Below are 20,809 nucleotides of genomic sequence, written 5' to 3' on the forward strand. Positions count from 1 at the left end.
AGTCCCTCCAGAATCACCAAAATTAAATCTTTTGTTCTTTAACCCATTATCAACATTTCCTTTAAATTAAATTCGGTTACATAAATTACAAACGTAATTAGCTCAAACATTAGCTCTTTAGTTGAGGTAATAAATTAAATAAAGGCCTCCAACTGTAAAGGAAAAGAGGTAGAAAATGTAACCTGTCACGTTTCTATGTGTTTTAATGGTAAACAGGGATTTTAACAACTGGTGCTCACAAATATAATAACCAAGAGATTTAAGACAAGGGTTGAGCACTAAAATTAGGTTCATGTTAGGGTTGGGTTCAAGGCAATTGGCTGTGATAAATAATAAAGAAAATAATCAGGGAACCCAGAGAACTGCAGTGATGAATATGGAACAAAAGTTAAAACACTTTTTAATCCTTCTACTTTTATTTACAGCACATTAGATGTACAAAACCATAAAAATATACATACACTTGTCATCTAAGGTGAATAATTCAATTCTATTTTACAGGACATGTCATTTTCTGACCTCGTATATGTCTCTTCAGCCACATCACCTCCAGTTCTTGGACTATCTGCAGAATCTGCTGTTGCCATTGGTTACTAGTTCACAATGATTGCTACTGTCAATGTCTCATCGATGCATTAGAGCAACTGTAAATACGTTGCAACATTTGTACATTGTAGTTTTTCATCCAACCTGTACCACAAAAGACCCCGAGTAAATTGCAGCATTGCTATTCTGTGAAAACTGTATATAGTAGCTACGATACATTAAAATTTCACCTAAATCTTTTTACATTATATACAAAACATTTCTCTGAATAATTGCTTTTGTGGTGCCGCTACTTCTTGGTGAGGGCTAAAAATCTCCATGAAGCATTTGTGCTGTGTCTGTCAGTCGGACTAAAACTGTGAAGACGCCTCTGATACGACTGAATGGACGCCACCTATACAGCAACACTGACATCCACTAAATATCAGTTCAGCTGCCACATTTGGATCATTTCATCATCAGACCGGGTTTGTGTGCTGTTCAAAAATACTTCCAAGAAAAGACTTTGGATTTACATTCTAGTGTTAAGGTCATTATAATTCTTTTTGCTGCCAGTAAAAAAAACTGCGGCAGAAAATAGGCCAGTTGCACGTCTAAGGATGCCCCTGAAAATCTGCAAACTGTATCGCACTTATCCATCATTTTCCCCTCTTAAAGCGCCAGTTAACTGTCCAATACCTCGAGGGTTCCGCTTTCTCTTCCAGATTAGGGCGGCTCCAGAAGTTGATGCAGCATTCTTCCTATGAGGGGAGTCCAGGGATTGATACTGATACTTTGGACAGTACATTATTATTGTTTTTATGAAGCATCCAGCAAGTTAACAGCAACCAGATCTCCACTAAGGACGGAGGAATCTGAGGACTTTGGAACGCAGGAAACGAATGAAGGATTTTGGGAACATTTCTCTGGATTCCTGGGCTGTGTAGTTGAAGAAGTTCTGTGGGTGAGCCAGCACATCGAACAGGGCCTTCATGAGTTTCTTGTCCTGGGTAAAAAAATAAGAGAAGCAGGTCGTCAGAGTGGACGTGTACTTCCACAAGATTCCTAAAGGGGGCGCTACACGACCAGAAGAGGTTTGGCGCTAGGCGCTGAATTCAGGATGTAGATTTAAAAGGTTGTAAAGTGTGTGTGTGTGTGGTGGGGGGGGGGGGGGTCTAAAATTGAGGGCATTAATTGGACTAAGAGTGATTAGTATGGGGGTAAAACCATTCACAGGTAAAAATGCGCATATTTCCCATTTCAGATTTATTTATTCAACTTATTTTAATGTCAGATACCTTGAGGATCTCTTGGTGGTTCTCGGAAGCATAGAGCCGTCCATCCCTGACAATGTCTTCTATCAGCTCCTGGTAGTCCTCTGAAAACGAACGAAAACATTTATTGATCCAGAATCGCGTAAAAGTGCGGCACAGCAGCTTCAAAGCTGCTGCCCTGAACTATTTCTCACCGTCGTATGTCACATATGGCACCTGGAAGCCCTTCCCGCTGTTTCCCTCGTTGGACCTGAACTGGATCCAAAGCCTCTTGGAGCGGGAGGTGAAAGCGATGGGACGCTCGTACGTTTGACACGTCTCGTAGGTCGTCACAGAGTTGGACAGAGCTGTGAAGCGGAGGTCCGGGCTTAGAACGATATCGCAGCGTAACTGCTGGGTTAAAACACTTACAGCTTTTCCTCATGACTAAATAGTCTCCGCATTCGTCCTCAATAGGCAGGTAGATCTCTGGGACAACAATGAGGATCCTGCGCTTGGGCGGTGGGTTGATGGTCCAGGTGCACTCCACGTTGGCCGGGTAGTTTCCAGGGTAGTTGGGAGACTCGATGTAACCGGTGAAATCCCCGAGCTCTCCTCCGCACTGTCGGTCTGCAAAGTGACACGCTCTCGTTAAATAGTTTGGTATTTCTGTCCGTGCGAGCGGGTTTAGAACCCGAAGGGAGAGACGTGCCCCGGCCACGGTCGCCTACTTTTGCACTGCATGATGTTAGTGGAGCCGTCAAAGTCGGTGGTGGTGTTCCCGGGGCAGGCGACGCAGTAGTTCTGTCCGAACTCCCCCTGGTACGTGCCCGTCGGGCAGCGGATGCAGCGGTGCGTGCTGGTGTCGTAGTAATGTCCTGGGGAGCACTGGACTGCAGGAGCCACCCACAGGTTTCTCATGTTAGCTGAGTGATTTCTACATCGGGAGGACACGAAAGAGTGTTCTCGGAGGGGATTTGTCACTTTCTTACCTTTGGTTTCACACTCCTGGAAGGTAACGGCACCAATGCGCTTGGTCACCAGGTTACCGCCGCAGGGGAAGCAGGTGGTCCGACCGACCTCTGGCTGATACGTTCCCAGTGGACACAGCAAACAGGGGACGAAGCCATCGCGGGAGTGCTGACCAGGTGAGCACTGGCCTGAACACATGCATTTGGTCAAGTCAGAGTGTAAATGTGTAAGACACCAGACACCAAAGGGGGGGTTGGTTTTTCTGGACCCAATCGTGTGGCAGCGACCTACTTGGCCTCTTCCACATGCACTCAGATGATCAGCTTTGGAGGCAACTCTAGGTTGAATATCTATTTAGTATTTATAGATAACACAAAGGGAGGGGTTGTTTTCAGGGGCTTGGTTCAGGGTCTTAGTGAAATGACCGTGATTTCTCTCCATGTCCCATGTGGGGGTGGACGCAACCCGGCAGCAGGAGTTTGTTGATAGCTCGTGTTTAGTCTTACGTGGGAGATGGGATCTGGGATCCAGCCCTGAAATGACTGAGGGTGACCAAAACATGGTGGCTCCTTCAGCTCTTACTCAAGAGCTTTAGAATTCAAATACATCTTCATCATCTAGACGTAAGCGTCTTTGGATTGACACAGAGCGGAACACCTGCCAGGGGGGGAGATGGTTATCAGGGCACCGACACTTCCTGTGCGGATCGGGTTCCCAATTTCTGTTATTTCTATTTAGATTTCTGTCTTTGGGATTTAAACAGGTTTCCCACTGCTGACGGCATTAAAATACACCATGGATCTATCACATTTTACCAGAATATTCCATTTTTTAAAAATAGAACTGCCACTATTCCGTTTAGCTTAAAACGCAGACTAGCAACAACGGTTTTCCACCACTCAGCGGATTTGATCCCTGCTGGCGGCTCAGAATCGAAAGAGAAAGCGTGCACGGATAGTAAAGCATCTTTAAACACGCGTCTCACCCCCACACTCGGACATGTTCCGAGCGCCGACGACCTTGGAGACTTCTCTTCCTTCCGGTCCTGGACAGACCTCGCAGGACATCTGTCCCTCCTCGTCCTGGTACGTCCCGGCTGGACACAACACGCACCGCCCCTGATCGCCATCGTAGTGAGTCCCGGCGCCGCAGCTCACTGACGGACAGGCCAGGAAAGACGCCGCGTTAGATTCTGTTCTTATTGACACGCACACAGCTAACGTCTTTTAAAAGAAATACCCAATATTGGACGCAGGCCATCAGGTTGGAACAAATGGAACTATTAGAGCTGTTGAAATCAATAATTTTCTTCAAGCAAAAACAAACACAATAAAACCCAAAACAGACGTCTGTGTGCGCATGTGAGGGCTTGTATTTGACAACAGGTTAGCAGACAGATGGATGACGCGGCGTACTCTGGGAGAGGGACGCCGTAGCAACGCAGACATGAAACAACAACGGGAGCAGGATGCCCCGGGGGTCGCCGCGATCAAACGCTCCCAACCACACGGTAGATTCACCCCGTAAATACAGCAGCTCCACTGCATGACAAGATCGTTCAAGTGGAGCCACCGGTTCACCATCAGCCGCCTCTCAAGTGTAATCACACCAGCCCACATACATATTTCAGAAGGCTAAACTTGATGAAGAACATCTTTCACACGCCAAAGGAAACAGCAGAGCCGGGGCAATTATTTAATCTGTTGACAGATCTGAGAGTTTTACACGATAATGAACATAACAGGTATGATTACCCGATTCCAACCTGGGCTTGAAATGCTGCAGCTGGGCTGAGTTATTTTTCCACCGGTTCTGGGTGGGTTCAGGCTGTCACAGCTAATCTGATGTGTCCAGACAGACCGGCTTTAGTTCGCCGGCGCGCAGCTGATAAAACAAGCGCTGAGAATGTTTAATAAAGTCTTTTAAATTCTGTGGCATAAAATAAAGATGGATAATCCCTCTAAACATCATCCATCGCACACAAAGGGGGGTTTAGTCCCATATGAACAAAACGTACAAGATGGTTGAAAAGCGTTTCAGAGTATTAGTAAATCTGAAGATTATTGTATGTATTAGTAATAGTAAATTTAGAACAAAATGACTACGGTTCTTCTTTTGGAACAAAAACTTTTCCTTAAAACAACAAACTAAACCATCAGAACACTATAAAATTACAGTGATTTGACGCTAATTTGTCCAGATGCGTTGAAGCTGATCTCGATGACAGAACAACTAGGATCTCCTGCCCTTGTTTCCTGCCCTTCACACATCTAAATAATTCATACATCATGCATCAAGGAGGAACTTTTAATGCCACCATAAGTGCCCACACCTCTTCTAAAAGCAGACGAGGGAGCAAATCAAAGAAAATATTTCCCTTTTATTCCACAAAAGTTCAAACGCTTTATTAAAGGGCCCTTTTGCTTTGGTTCCTCCCATTCCGACTGATGTCTGTAATTAATTTGGGAATTGCTGTGTCTGTCTGATGGTCTTTAGAAGGCGACTTGGAAGATGAACTCACATCTCATAAGAATAAATCGATTAAATCCTTTGACTGCATTACAAAAAATGTACCTAAACTGCTGCTTTTAAGTTCTCCACCAACATTTCATTGCACAGAAGCTTTAACGTACGTCCATCATACACATCTCAGCAGATTCTCCAATTCCAAAAAAGAGAGAAAATGTAATTCTCTCAAGAGCAGTTTATTTTTTGAACGCTATTGTTTATTCTGAAAGACCATAAGGGACCCACCGTTGCATTGTCCTCAAACAGCTTTTATTTGACAGAGGAAAGCAGCGAGAGAAGAGGAGAGAGACAGAAAGACAGAAGGAGAACCTTGAAGCCTTTCAAATGCAAAGAAGTGCTTCTATATAGTCCTCGAACTGATGGCCCCAAAGAGGTTTAAAAGACCTTTCACCTCTATTCAAGTTCCTAGTCTTTGCCTACTTGATGACATAGGAAAACACTCCGGTATCACAGTGGTAAGGAGCTGAACCCAATAAAAGGGGTCAGGTTTCTGAATCCCCCCATTCTGCTCGGCCCAATCGCTGCTTGCGCCCATCAAGCGGAGGCCCAAACAAATGATGCTAATTGATTCCCATGGTGTGGCTGAAGTCAATTCTCTTGAGCAGTTTAGTGGCCGGGGGTCATGCAAAGTGGCCTCAGTTGGAGGGCAAGGGGGGGGGGGCACAGCACTCAAACTGCCAGCTTGAATCAACAGCACTTCCTAAACATCTTCAATGTTAAAACAAACACACAAACACACCCAGACACAGAAGTCAAAGAGGTGCTGGTGCGTTTCGGTGGAAGCGTCTCAAAATGTTCAACGGCCGCTCTCCCAGGTTATGATAATATTTACGCTGAGGCTTCGAAACGAGCCGAGTCGGAAAAACAGTCAACAAATATCAATAAATAAAGGTCTGATTCATTAGATCATTGAAACCATTTTAGTTAATTAAAAACAATGGCCCGGAAAATAAAAACAAGCAGCCATTATCCAGAATGAGTCACACACCGGAGCAGGAATAAAGGGCGCACGGATTTAAAAACATCATTTTTCCAAACACACACCCACACGGTAGACTGCTGTCATCCCTCTGAGGCTCCGAGAACAAGCCCCGAATGGAGGCTTCAATGGAGCGGGTAAATTGAAAAGGCCTAAACTGCAGTCGGAGCTGGGGCAGAGTGGGAGTCGGGGGAGGAGGGGAAAAATATAGCTGTTTTAAAGAGCTGGAGGTTAAGAAGAATGCCTTTCAGACCCCCCCCCCCACTTCACCCCAACCCTTTTTTTCTTCTTCTTCTCCTAAATTACATGTCTACACCCCTGCTATGGCCAATAGACTGCTTAATGTTGACCTGTAAGTGTAGCGGGGGAGTTAAAAGAATAAACACCCCAGAACTTTACTGTAGGAAAACAGCACTAATGAAGTGGTGCAGCCTGGGCTTAAATCACGGCCGGAGGAACGGCTTTGATTGAAAGAAATTACAATACTGACTGCTCGTGAAACTAAAGGATGGCTGTAGTTTTGGAGGCCTTCCATCAGCCTCACTGAACCCCAAGAAATGGAAAAAGTGTGACATTTCCCAGACTGATATTAAGACAACAGGCAGCAAACTCAGTGTGAGGCCCAAAACGAGGGGAGAGCTTTCCTAAAAGCCAGAGAAACCACATGTTACAGTAGAGAGTCGATTTTATGAAGCTTTTCCCCGTCACAGATTGAAGAATTGCAGAATCCAGCGACTCTGCCCACAGCCGGCTCACTGCACACGTGTCCTGATGCTGGCACATCTCAAACCAACAACAGTCCATCTGTTCCCTCATTTTCACTCCCGGTTTCATTACAGTACGTCTGCAACCCAAATCTGGCCCTCATCTGGACAGCACCTGCTCCAAAGCCAATCACTGCAGCAGCTCGTCTAAATATATCTCACTGTTTTGCACAATTTCCACCGCTCAAAGGCACAACTGTGATTCTGGTGTGCGGTGAGACGGAACTTCCAGTTCCACATAAGTGTTTCCCCCCAAACCTGACAGCCGGCTGAGTGATGCCAACGCTGGCGATGAACACTGATTAAATAAACACAGAAAACAGACTCACCACATTTCCTGCCGATCAGCACCTGCCCCGTCACGCAGTGTCCCGGCAGTTCCGCCGGCTGGCTCTGACTCTTGCCGAGCTCATAGTCTGATCCGGCAAAGTGGAGGTGGAACTGTTCCCTGTTGATGGACTTCCTCAGGGTCCTGATGGTCTTCCGGAGCCTCTTCTCCGAGCGGCGGCGCACGCAGGAAAGGTCACAGCTCTCTGCTGAGAGAGGCACTTGATACCACAGCTGCTTCCACCACACAGACGCCAACAGAAAACGCACATTCATGAAGCGCTGGTCACATGCTAGACACCCTGCTACCGGTCAAACGCTTCACCCTGGAGCCCACCACCATAACAGAGTCAAAACAGGAGATACTTCAACGGGTTCAGTCGGTTTAGTAATGAACAGGCAGCAACGGGAAAAAAAGACGGAGAACGAGGAGCAAAAGGAGGCCGTGGGAGAGTCGGCGCATGGGAGACCAACCTGTTACCTCCTCTAGGTTCACATCCAGCTCAAACTCGGCCATGATGGAGGATCCGTCCTCCTCGCCAGCCTTCCTGCCGTGGCGGCTGCGCGTTTTCTGCCCAGACGAGGTGCAGCGCAGCCTCACGTAGCTGAACTGGACATTTTCAGTGAAGAAGAACTTGCTGTCTGTGGACATGGGACATAAGGATCAGCCATCCGCACACACACACACACACACACAAAGCAATATGATTAAGAAACTAATTTCATGTTGATAGCAAACACTATAATTCCTTTAATTTCATTATCATGTGTCATTCTGGGATGTTTAAAAAGCCTCTGGAGAAGAAAGGCAGTCCTTCAACTCAAAGCTCAAAGTCAGACAGCACTGAAAGGCACACGATGTCTAATTACATCCCCTCCTGTCACTGCCAGACAAAGTGCTGCACCGAGACAGTCAAGACGTTCAAAACCACATCAATATCGCCACAAATTTCTTTCACATTTGCCTTTGGTTTTTGGAACCCTTTGAAGCTGCCTTCAGGTCTGGTTATCTTTTGTGGCTTCAGACGCTGGCAGTTCTTGGTAAACCAGAGAGCAAGTTGTTATTTTAAGGCTGATGCGTGCTGTTATTGTCGGGTGGTATCCCCGGTACCTGAGAGCGCCCAGTTTAAACTCTGCTTCAGATTCTCGTGACTCCGCTTTAAGTTGCATTTGGAAGTGCCGGATTTGAACGTGGCTGTTGTCTTAATGCGTGGGACGGTGGCCTTTTCTGAACCTGCGAGATGAGGAGGCAGAGAACCTTATAATTTAGAGCTATTTATGTATCAACTGAGACTGTGCTGCTGCTGCGCACGAAGCTCTGTGAGGCAGAGCGTAAAGACAGATGCAAATCGGCGATGTGAGTTACTCGCCTAAGCAAGACAAGCCACTGTTGTTCCTTTGTGTGTCAGCCAGGCAAGGCAGCGGCATTCCGCAGGTCACCGTGTAGGAATCCTCCATCCCTGAAAACACACAAGAGGCCGTGACACGCAGACCAACACAGACAAAAGTAAAGACGGCAGAAGTTAGCGAGAGCAAACTGGCAGCGTGTAGGAACACGAAAAGTTGTAGTGCAGACTGACACCGGGACTAAGACAGACTGACTCCCTGACTAATGACACTTCCATTAGCAGACCTTAGCATCAGGTGATGCCTGACCTTCACCTTGCCTTTTGTGTGTCAGGTCAACTAATGACTAACTAATGCTATTGTTTCCAGACTAGCAAAGACATACATGAACAACGGCTGAAGTTCAAAATGTGCTTTATAAATAACTGGGTAAAGCCATGGCACCATTCTATCCAATGGCGCCCAACTGAGCCGCCATCATACTTACCTCTGAAACCTCCGTGAGCATTTTGTGGATTCACCTCTCCACTCTCACATCATTGAGAAGGTTGAGAAGTGATGTGAGCTATGCATTTAAATTCTCATGGTGAGCTTATGCGACAGCGACTGTAGACTGTAGTAGACCTGTAATCATGTAAAGTTCCAAACAAACCCTGTCATGACCGTGGCTATGAGGACGCATCAACTCACCACTGCTGATGTGAACTTGAGACTGGCAGGTGAGAAAGCAGCGGTCTCCTCCCTCCTGCTTGCTACAGTTCAAGGTGGGTTTAGAGTGGGGGTTAGCCGGAGGTAAACCCTGGGCCTCTAGATGGGAATCAGAGCAAAACTCCAAGGTCAAAAAAGGGACAGTCCACATTAAAGCAAAAGCGGGACCTGAAGGTACAACAACAGTCCTGACGGCGTCAACCGCATCACGGCTGCTTGACGCGAGCACAAGAAATCCAAGTGACAGGAAAGTGAAGAGAAATAAGAGAGAATCAAAAGTATCTCCTGTTTTTATCCCCCATGAGTTTAATCTACACGGATTGTTGCACCAGGCGACAGCGTTCAGCTGATTCTCCTCTCATAAACCAAGATGGCTTACCAATACAGTCCTTCTTGTTCCAGTGGAGCTTATAGCCAGGATGGCAAAAGCATTCAAATCCCCCCACAGAGTTCTCACAGCCGTGCTCACAACCGCCATTGTTCACGCTGCATTCATTTATATCTGAGGGGGAAAGGGAAAACACCGTCGGCAAGTGCTGGCCTTTGTGCTCCCCCCTGTGCCGAGCGCGGCCGTGTTCCGCTCAACTTGTCATGTGTGCAGACTCACCTCCGCAGTGGGCCAGTCCATACAAGGTGTAGCCTTTGTTGCAGAGACACTGAAAACCACCAGGGGAGTTCACACATGTGTGATCACATGTGCGCTCGAAAAAACACTCGTCTATATCTGTAATCACAATCAGGCAGGTGATATGAAAGCAGGGCAGGTCGGCTGTAATGTTTACGAGGAGGGATTTCCCGACCGCAGCGCACACACGTACCGCACCTGATGCTTGATGGTAATTACAGGTCAAAGACGAGGCAGTTTCTCGCCGAGACAAATTTAAATGCAGTTGCATCAGTCTGAAGCCGCCTGTGACGCATCTCCGTCACTTTTTTTGCTCACATTTGGGAAGCGACAGGTCATCAAACGGAGTCGTACTCGATCGGAGAATACTGCCACGGTCAGGTTTGGACTTGTGCAAAATATTTAATATTTAACACTATACAAACACACATTCTACCCCCCATCCCCCCGATCATGACGAAGGGCGTCCAGCCCACAAAGCTGACATTATAAGAAATGAATCGGTTTGTTCAACATTTGGTAATAAGTGAATGTAAATTCCTCAGTGAAAATGTCACATAGTTGGACGTTATCAGCCTACATTTATCTGGGCTGTCGCTTCACAACCAATTCCAACTACAGAACGATTGTTGAGCGGACGGTTGCCGGCGGTTTGAACAGAGCGGTTTCTACCTTGGCAGGAGCGCTCGTCCGTTAGCAGCTTGAAGCCCTTTCTGCAGTTGCACTCGAAGCTGCCGATGGTGTTTCGGCAGAAGTGTTCGCAGCCGCCATTGTGAAGCTCGCACTCATCGATATCTGTGGGGGAACAGGTGAGGATATCCTTACAGCACGTCAAGCCGACTTCCTGCACAAATCGGTCACGTCAGCTTATTGCAACAATGGCCCGATCCCTGGAGGTTGTTTGGGAACTCGCCACCTGACCTTTGCATGTTTTTCCATCCGGCTGTAGTGTGAAGCCAACGGGGCAGCTGCAGCGCACACCTGTGGATGTGTCTTTACAGGTGCAGTCGCACCCCCCATTGTTCACGGCGCAGGTTTCTGAAATTACAGCACACAAGGAGAATGCACATGAATTACCTGCTTTCTTTGCGGGGAAATGCAACATTATCCCTCAATGCCAGCCCCAAGATCCCTAGAGAAACACCGCCGTTATCATAGGAGCGCTACCAGCTCACAGCAGAGCAATATTACATAATATTACTTTTTACTCCCCTGATACACCCATATTTACAGCCATACACTGGAGAGTGCTTCCGTACAGCTACCATAACACTGCCTGTTATTTCTTATGCTCAACGGGACTCTCAGACCCAAATATTTGGTTACATGCATCACCCAGAATCACACAGCTGATAAATACTAACTACACAAGTAAAGATTCACAGGCTGCCCCTTTCCAAATGTGAGGAAAACGCGAAATGTACCACACTGTCACAAATGCGTATTTTTCAGGGTGGAACCGGGGGTGAGAACGCGAGTGCACGGCCATTTCACAGTTTGCTTAAAAGTCTGAGGAATGCATAGGTTTACTAGACATTAGTAACACCCCTGAGTGGCTCCTGGCAGCACAGCGGTGGCTGAAGGTAACACACATCAGGGTAAACGAGTGATGAACGAGTGTTGTTATTACCCATTAACAGTCGCCGCTTGACCCGTTTGTCCACCTCGGTAAAGGATGTGGAGTTGTGCTCTGAGGTATCGGTGCTGGCCTCGTCTCGCTCTGTGATACACAACAGTGTCATCCTTAATATAGCGACTGACTGGGTTCCAGCAATATAATGGATCATGGTACAGACATAGCATACAGCCGAAAAAGAAAAACACATTTCACTTCAGCTTCCCACTGGTCACCTTTTAATACATGTTTACATGTGAGATATTCAGCCTGTGGCGCTTTGCTGTGTGTCTGATAACGCGCACACGTTAATCTGGAGACAACATCGCTGAGATTCGCCCAGACCTCACACACACTGCGGCTGGAGGGATGGATATTACCCTACTTCTGATCCTTATCCTACAAAACCATTGTGTAGAAAAATGCACCAGCAGTAGAGCCCACAGAGAGAGATGTTTCCATTTACTCTGCTTTTTGTTATTTCATCTCCACTTTACAAAAACACACACACATTCCAAGCACTCGTAAGGTCGAGATCTGCACTGAAATGATCATAAACCCAATAAAGCATAATTCTGACCCGTGGATGACCTATTTTGGTTATAGATATGTAAGCAAATAGCAAGTGAGGTAACAAGGGCAAATAAAGGCGGCATTTATAATTACATTTCCCTTTGGGTTATAATTTCTCTGTATCTCAGGGGAAATCTGAACTAAGAGTCTCGTTTCTGCCTCTCCAAAGTTTACAGGCAGACCTTCCTAACACCCAGGAGAAATCTAGTAATGAGACTCTCTGTCCTCCCTTAAAAAGCCAAACTAAGTCTCGCTTTTAATCTCTTCAAACCGATTTAGGTTTGATGAATTAATAAACGGCAAGCGAGCATTCAAAGGCTGATAGATGGCAACACACATCAGAGGAGTGAGACGTGCTTTCAGGGGATTTGGGATCATCAAAGGCGACACGACGTGTTTTAAAACACGAACTGGCAGCCGTGCTGACGGGATTTTACAGTCTGCTCGTTCGCTAAAAACAACAGTCTTACCTACACAGGACCTCTTGTCGGGTTGGAGGGTGTACCTGAGGTGACACCTGCATATCGGGCCGTTCTCCGTGTCCTCGCAGGTGTGCTGACAGCCGCCGTTGCCATGGTTACACGTCACTGCGGTCACGTGAAACAGGAACGCGTTACATCATGCCGTGATTTGCGTGCGTATGTGTGGCGTGCGTATGGCGGGCACATACAGATGCAGTCTCTCTGGTTCCTGGCCAGCTCGAACCCCGGACGACACTCGCAGGCCACGCCCCCTTTGGGTGTCTCTTTGCAGATGTGGGCGCAGCCGTGCTCCTTATTCATACAGCTGAGGCCCTCTAAGATAGGAAGAGGGTGAGAGGCACACAAAGGCACACATGCTAAGAGGTTAGCCCGACATCCCTGAAGACAGTGATTGTTCTCACACCTGACACGATCCACGGACATCAGACCACGTGTGACTTCCAGCACTTACACAGAACCAGGCCGAAGCGTTTATTCCCTGAATAAAAAGCTCGCCATCCCTGTGGCATCGCCATCGCGTAAGGCCTGGCTGTAAAATGAGATGAGCCGATGTTTACATAGCTCATCTCTATAGTGGAGTGGAACTGTCCGCGGGATTTACCAGGGTTGTCGGGACTCAATGGAGCGGAAAGTACTTGCATTTAAGTTGACTTCAGTCAAGAAGACAAAACAAAAGCACTCCAGGCTAATCTGTGACACAGAGCAGGGTGTTGCTGTTATTAGCGCATTTTGTTCTCTGGGACATGGCGATCCTTTTCCCACAGCATGCTGCTGCCGCTGATAAAAGCTCGGGGACGAGAGTCAGCTTGAACCTGTCACCCCTCATTGTGCCGTCAATCCAAGGTTTGTATATGAGATTTGGAGAATTTGCTCAAAGTCTTTTTTTTTAACATAGATCGTAAGGGTGGGGGGGACATCACAACCACACAAAAACACAGCCTGGAAAAGCAATTATGACACACTGCAATGCATTTTTGACAAAAAAAAGGAAAAGTGAGCTCGGTGGAGTTGATCGGCGCTGCCACAGATGTGTGTAGGGTGTGTACTCACCCACGGAACGGTGGATGCAGGTGTGCTGGTTGTCACTTAGGAAGAAACCATCTTTGCAGCGGCACTCGTAGCTGCCCATGGTGTTTACGCAAATGTGCTGGCACCCGCCATTGTTGAACTTGCATTCATCCACATCTAGAAGGCAGCAAATTGAATGGCACGGCTTGAACAGATTTGGAAACGGGCCACAAACACTGCAAGTTCTTAAAATACCCCATTTAGGTATTTCGTTATTCAACTAAAGGAGGAACATCTTACCCAGACAGTTGTGTCCATCGTGCGCCAAATGGAACCCATCATAACACGTGCAACGGTAGTTGCCGGGTATGTTGTTGCATTCGTGCACACAACCACCGTTAGACTCCAAGTCACACTCATCAATGTCTGCGAAACCACGGGAAAAAATCATCACAATCTCTTCCAACAGTTTGGATTTTCAGTAAGAACAACTGCAGTGACATAAACGGATGCACGGTGCCTGTTTTTAAAGGTGCAAACTTCCAAAGTTATAGCAAAATAAAAGATACAGCAGCTTCCAAACGAGAAACTGGTATAATCGATTATCATGCCATTCTGCATCACAGTCACTGCGCGATCTCTTGGATCCTACGCGACAGTTTTGACTCTATATAAGATCTGTGAAACAAAAAGGATCGTGTTACCTTCACAGTGATGTCCATCGCCTTTAAAGCCTGCTTTACACGTGCACTTGTATGAACCGTGAGTACTTTGACAAATAGCATCAATGTGACAGCCATCACTTCCCTCTGCACATGGATCTGGAACCCACCGGGATTTTATAGGTTAGGACCACCAAACCAGGAATCTTGTATTATAACACATTCAGCATAAGCACTTTTGTTTGCCGTGTTATCCGAGGACGGCGCTTATAAAAATGCAAGCGCAAATAATAATAATTATAAGATTGAATTTACGAACCCTAAAACATAACGTGCTCTCGTAATAGAAGCGATTTGAAGATATGCTGAAATAATCCGCCGTAAACAAACTGTCTTGAATTCACTCGCGTGTACGAGTAACATGCGCGTTATATTCCCTCAACACAATTATTACTTCCCAATTACGCACTGTTGCACATGTAGGGGGGGAAATCAAGCAGTGAGAAAATTAACACAAGCGCACTCAAGAAAACGGAGCGTAAAGTAGCGACCAGAAAATACGACACCCACGGACACACACACACGCATGCATGCATGCACACACGCTTACAACCGTCCCACCTCGAATCTCTGGAAGCGCTCTACTTTGGTGACTGTTTAACAAGAGCAAAAACAAACACAGGTCCCTCGCAGCCCAAATCGCTCCCATGGTGATATGATCCAAGTTTAGAGGTCTTCTCAAAAGGACGCGTATGCACTGAAGTGGTGAACGAGAGTCCGCCTCATTTTCATTCTAGTCTGTCAATCTGCTTCACAAGGGGCTTTTGAAAAGAGAAAGGAGTGTGTGTGTGTGTGTGTGTGTGTGTGTGTGTGTGTGTGTGTGTGTGCGAGAGACCATGAATGAGAGCGTGCGCGCGCGCGCAAAGAAACTCAGCGCGTCAAGTCAGCTAGATTGACTGAGCGAAACCGGAAGTCTCCGTAAAACGCTTTAATCCAGGTCCGCCCAATATGCGCTTGTTTTGAAAGTCTGGACAGGAAATACTTGGATGATGCGATTATCGAATTATAAAATATAACCGCTATAAACGCGGCCTTTGGTGTTTGTTTTAGAGTTGACCTTCAAAAATCCAGTCTAAACAAGACAAAGTTATGAGGCAGTCATTATTTGGCCTAGATGCTAGTTCCGGTTAGCCACTGTTAGCCAAGCAACCTGGTTGCTAGGTAACGCCGTGATCGTTCCTAATTTACGACGTATAGATGAGGCGAGCACCATCTATGTTTTTGTTTGCGCTTGATTCATTAAGTTATACAAGAAATACGAAAAAGCAGGGAGAAACAATAATGCCTCGCTGTTTCAAAACATCTTTTAAAAGAATCCTTCCAAATAGCTTCTTCGTTTCAAATCTGACGGTTTGTTAAGAGCCAAAGCTAAAACGATGTTTTTAGCAATAATTTAAACCACGTCCATCGAGTCATGATTAAGGTTAAAAGGGAAAAAAATATTATGTTGGTCGATAAGGTAAAACTGAGTACTTAAACAACAAAATAATATAAAGTGTCGACCAATGGGGATATTTCCCCTTCGTGTAGCTCGTCTGCCATCTATGGGTAAAAACATGTACAAGTAAACATTTGTCTTTTCTTTATTACAATACTGAACTAGTTTGTGGTAAAGTTAAGAGACAGAATACATCTACATTGCATGTTTAAACAAGTGCACAAAAAACAGTTTCTGAAAGGCTCTACACCAGTTTCCAAAGCTTCACATAAAAGTTTCCAATAAATAAATATAAATTAAGATATCCATAATGAAAAGCTCAAGAGATTCATTAAGGCACATCTTACATCCCAAAATGTACCTCCTACAAAAATATGGCAACCCTCCAGAGAGAAAAACAAGCTTATTTTCTAGGTTTCAAAAAGGGAACCAAAATTTCTCCTTTTCATAGGAATCATAAAATGTTCAGCATTTTCATAACCCTGCCGTAAAAGTTGATATATGTAAGAAAAAAGTAGCATCACATCAATATTCTAGAAAAGTAACCTAGTAGAAAAATGCAAAATAACCACGGAAGAAAGGGGTGCTCTTTACAAGCCAGTTTGGTTAAGTGGGGATCCGTCACTTCGCACTACAGTAGCGAGACAGAAAAGCATCTAAAGCATTTTCCACATTCAAAACGTCTGCATAGTTTGAACTCTGACAATTGCTTCTGCAGATTAGAGACAAAAAAAACTCACAACAGCCTCAAACATTTCAACAGCCATCTTTTACACAAGTGACCATCATCATTTGCCTCCTTGTCCTTGCCATTTGTGAAAAATGATTACAGTATTGAGCAGTTATCTATCCCTGCAGTGTCTACAGTTTCCAAAAGCAACAACAGTTTCTTCTGCTTGGAAAAAAAAATAAATCTAAGAACACAAAGTGAAAATATGGTACGATTACACTGGCTAGGCATGAAAGTACATTTCCAGACATTTGTAGTGGCTTGTGTCAAACTCAAAACGAATGTTGCAAGAGCCAAAAAACTGTATTTACAATTCTAGTAAAAAAAAAAAAAAGTCATTTTATCATTGGCTGTACAAAAAAAATAAATAAATCACATCTCCAGTCAAGAAACAGGAATGTACTGCATGCATGGAGTTATTGGTGACATGGTTTAACAGTGAAAAGATCTGATCTACACACACTGAAGTCAAATTCATAGAGAACAGTTGTACTAACAAACCCTGGTGAGAGTGGCCGTTCATACGCTAAAATCCTAGAAATTCCTGCATTGTGCGCACGGAGCGAGCAGATACACCACCGCTGCCGTGTGTCGAGGAGTCAACACAACAGCAGAGACCGTGTCAGGAGAACTGGGGCCTTTCATTTGTGCACTTACAACTTACAAATTCAGAAAATAATAAAAGACTTGATATGTAAGAAAGTTAACAAAAATATTTACACAATGTTGATCACTTAATACAAATTAATCAATAGAATTCAGAATCAGAAATGGTGCCTCACATTTTGTCCTTATCCTATAAATAACACTAATGCCCTTAATATTTTTTTTAATTTTTTTCTTCCTTTTTTAATAAAAGAGAAAATTGCCTCTATACAAAAATGTAAAAAAATACCCACATAAAAAGAAACATTTAATAGAAAAAAAAAATCTAACATTTCATTGGAGGAATTGAAACATGGAAGTCTGCCACTGGAGACAATGTCAGGCGGATGCCATGGATAACCCTGCAGGGGGGTTCAATAAAAGCAATCACCAGCTTTCTTTCACGTCTTCCTGGAGCTGCTGAGGAAGCGCATCGGGGAGGCGTGTGGCCACTTGTGTGGATCCCAGCGTTTGTTTTTTGGAACTGCAGCAAGGCTTGAAGAGCCGAGGGTCAATAATCACCTCGCCAAAGCGACCCTTGTAGACAATGCCGCAGCACACCTTTTGCCTGAATGGGTAAAAAGAAATAAAGAAGAAATAAACCATCTATTCTCTATCCCTTCAGTATCAGTGCAGATGGATGAGCTGACAGGTACCTTTTCCAGTATGATCGGTCCAAAAAAGAGAAGATGGAGGGAGTGGAGCGTCTCTGTTTGGACTCGATGTCAGATCCATCATCAGACTGGTTGCTGTAACTGGGCGACTGAGCAGGAGACACACTGGAGGTTGTGCTGTGGGCATCAGAGTCTACCAAAAAATAAATAAAAAAACACCCCATGAAAGATTTGTTCACCTCAACAGAGACACCATTAAAAGAAACATAGCCGTTTAATTTATTATCCAAGATTAGTAACTGTAATCAATTTTCCACATAATTAAACATGGCCAACAAAAACTGAATGGAACTAAAGCAAAAAGTGCCTGTGACTTAAAGTATGAATAAAAATAAAGATCTACAGTATTTGAATGTAAAAAAAAAAAAAAAAAACCTAATTATAACCCAAAATACATACAAATGCTATATATGATAAATATTCATCTGGAATGTGGAGTATACATTTTATGCATAATTATTTCATAAGAAAAAAAACATTAATAAGATTAAATAAGCCTCAATAAATTCACCACAGCATCCCGACACAAAGCACAAGATGCTGCTCGGCAGGCATTTAAGGAGAAGGTTCTTTTTAAATGCAGCCATTCCCCTCGCTCATCAAAATCTTAAACTCAGTCTTTGTAAAGAACCAACCTTGTCTCTTCAGCTTGTGAAGCCTCTTTAGTTTGCTTTTCTTCTTCCCATCGCTGTTTTTGATCTTTTTGGGTTTTGTGACCTTAAATCCTGGCCCAGCTCTGGCATCCACCACCTGATTGAGGGCGGGAGGGATGTCAATTCAAGCCCAACAGTGGCAAAACAATTGTCACGCGTTCCACCTGAACATCACTTACATGGTTCCAATTCTTCTTTGAACCACTGGGCAACTTCTTCCACCTCTTCACCAACAGCACGCAGGCATTGCATATGTCTCCAACACGATCTTCTGACAGCCTTAAAGTCAAGAATAGGGCATGCAAATGCAATCAGCAACTGCTGAGGTGGTGCAACTGGTTCAATAATTACAGACACGTGCACGACAAATGATTCTTTTTAATTTTTTTTACCCAAAACAGAGCCTGAAGGTCTCCTCGTAGCGACCGCTGTCCGTAAAGCGCGAACTGGACGACTTGGTCTTGCAGATGCAGCATCCTTCGTTACTCCGGTAAATCTTTGACTTGTGAAAACCAAACATCGTTTCCTCGGTCTGTGTGACAAAAACTGAAAATACAGTCCAACGATGAGTAAAAGCCAGTCCTCGCAACGAGCAGCGTGCACGTCTGCAGACCAAAAGGGGGCGGGAACCTCCCCAACACACGCAAGTCTAGGATTATAAATATATTAATTATTTTACACGTCTGAGACGAAGATCGGTGTTTAAAACGACGTTTTTTTCAAGTGCGTTTTCAACCGCAACATCAATCTAAGACAAAACAACAACATCCGGATACTGGATTTAAGTCGAATTAGCGGGAACGCTAAAAACAAACGATTAAAAAAAAAAAATACCACACACACACAGCGTGACGACTATATCTTGTTTCTTTTGACTTTAGAGACAAACAGAAAGAAAAAAGTCGCTTAGCTGACTTTGTCGTTACAGTTAACGATGCAAAATTCCAAACTTGCATCCACCATGCACACCCACAACACTAGTCCGGTTCACGAGTACTTTCATGAGTATTTACTTTCCAGCGCAGTAGAGCTTCGCTTTAAAAACTTTTTAAAACCCTCCTAAGTCAAGAAATGGTTTCTCAATCACGCAATGTATCAAGCAACTATGGTTTTGTTCGCATCGAAAATTCGAAACAAAAAGCGGGCAACGACGCTGAAGTAAAGAAACAAAAAGCTACCGGGCTACTCGTTGACTTACGTCCACCGCGTGTATCAAAACGCACGGATTCTAAATAGGTACAGATGGTGTGCAACGCTAAGATATAAATTTAGTACATAATCCCACGAGTAAACGATCCTCCGCTAGAAATTATAACTTACGTCCTCCAGAGCGCCAAACATGGCTCATTGTTATTAGCTATTAGCATGCTAGTTAGCCGACGTTGCTACCATTACCACGCCACGCTCTCGTTCACTTCCACGTTATCCCCATTGTCGAGTCTTTTCAAACACAGTAGCGGTATTTACCTCGCAGCGAATGGAAACGCACACGTCAGGCGGCGACCGAGGCGCTATATATTCGGTCTATTTAAAAATTGCCATCCGATAAGTTTCCACGATTGTGAATTCTACACAAGACAGATATCGATGTACTTACCGAACAAAAACTTTGAATCTTCGCCGTATTCTTTTTACGCACTGCGCATGCTCTTACTACAAACGCATACAGCTGTTCATTACAATATCATTAGCATAAAAAGCCGCAATGAAAGGACCGAGCGCCTAATGACCATATAAGGAGTGCAGCCGTTGAGTTCGAATCCGAATTCAACCAATTGGCGCTCTTCAGGCGTACCGCACGTCGAGCACGAATGAGCGTGAACGATGGGATTTGTAGTCAACAAGTGCGCCTTTTTACGTTCAGACTGTCTTTTGAAACTACAAGTCCCATAAGCCATTTGAATCAATGGTTAAAGAAAAACAGCACTATGTGAATGGCGCGAAGACTTTGTTGACATATTTTCAGCTGAGGAAACACGTTTAACAGAGGAACTAAAACTATTTTTTGACTATTAACCATTAAATAGTTTTTAACCACCTGGATGTCCTTAACCAAAAGTTGACCGACCTTTATACCGTTTTATATCAGAACCGTCCGGAGTTGCTAATGGTTTTAAATTGACATTCACACAATCGCCGATTATATTGCATTAAATGTTTTATGACAATGATTCGCATAATCGATAGTGTTCGATGAAATTAGTCGGGCAATGAGCTGCCACAATATATAAAATATTTGG

At 44.8% G+C, this 20,809-nt stretch overlaps 2 protein-coding genes across 7 annotated transcripts; both read right to left on the reverse strand.

Annotated features, from left to right (window-relative positions):
- Positions 1-397: 397 nt before the first annotated feature.
- scube2 (signal peptide, CUB domain, EGF-like 2) lies at positions 398-15,248 on the reverse strand. 4 transcript variants are annotated; one of them, XM_057024741.1, is made up of 23 exons: positions 14,991-15,246; positions 14,412-14,528; positions 14,008-14,133; positions 13,750-13,884; positions 12,888-13,013; positions 12,688-12,804; positions 11,660-11,749; positions 10,951-11,067; positions 10,702-10,824; positions 10,012-10,128; positions 9,784-9,906; positions 9,387-9,503; positions 8,720-8,809; positions 8,461-8,583; positions 7,824-7,991; positions 7,352-7,555; positions 3,736-3,906; positions 2,771-2,938; positions 2,510-2,671; positions 2,211-2,408; positions 1,994-2,146; positions 1,824-1,903; positions 398-1,531 (listed from the first exon to the last, which is right to left on the reverse strand). In XM_057024741.1, exons 1-23 carry the CDS (start codon positions 15,076-15,078, stop codon positions 1,385-1,387), a joined length of 3,060 nt encoding a protein of 1,019 aa, XP_056880721.1. In that variant the 5' UTR covers positions 15,079-15,246; the 3' UTR covers positions 398-1,384. The 4 variants fall into 4 exon arrangements, with proteins under 4 accessions (XP_056880721.1, XP_056880712.1, XP_056880723.1 ...); XM_057024732.1 differs by having other exon boundaries at positions 7,352-7,558; positions 14,991-15,245; XM_057024743.1 differs by lacking the exon at positions 3,736-3,906 and having other exon boundaries at positions 7,352-7,558; positions 14,991-15,248.
- Positions 15,249-15,996: 748 nt separating this feature from the next.
- sinhcafl (SIN3-HDAC complex associated factor, like) lies at positions 15,997-20,327 on the reverse strand. Of its 3 annotated transcripts, none has more exons than XM_057025035.1 (6): positions 20,167-20,327; positions 18,962-19,115; positions 18,749-18,848; positions 18,552-18,666; positions 17,899-18,049; positions 15,997-17,810 (listed from the first exon to the last, which is right to left on the reverse strand). In XM_057025035.1, the coding sequence occupies exons 2-6, from the start codon at positions 19,087-19,089 to the stop codon at positions 17,630-17,632; spliced, it is 675 nt and encodes a 224-aa protein (XP_056881015.1). In that variant the 5' UTR covers positions 19,090-19,115; positions 20,167-20,327; the 3' UTR covers positions 15,997-17,629. The 3 variants fall into 3 exon arrangements, with proteins under 3 accessions (XP_056881015.1, XP_056881016.1, XP_056881014.1); XM_057025036.1 differs by having other exon boundaries at positions 20,037-20,174; XM_057025034.1 differs by lacking the exon at positions 20,167-20,327 and adding an exon at positions 19,890-19,988.
- Between the last annotated feature and the right edge of the window lie 482 nt (positions 20,328-20,809).

The sequence above is a fragment of the Takifugu flavidus genome, chromosome 2 (assembly GCF_003711565.1).
Source record: "Takifugu flavidus isolate HTHZ2018 chromosome 2, ASM371156v2, whole genome shotgun sequence".
Taxonomy (NCBI): domain Eukaryota; kingdom Metazoa; phylum Chordata; class Actinopteri; order Tetraodontiformes; family Tetraodontidae; genus Takifugu; species Takifugu flavidus.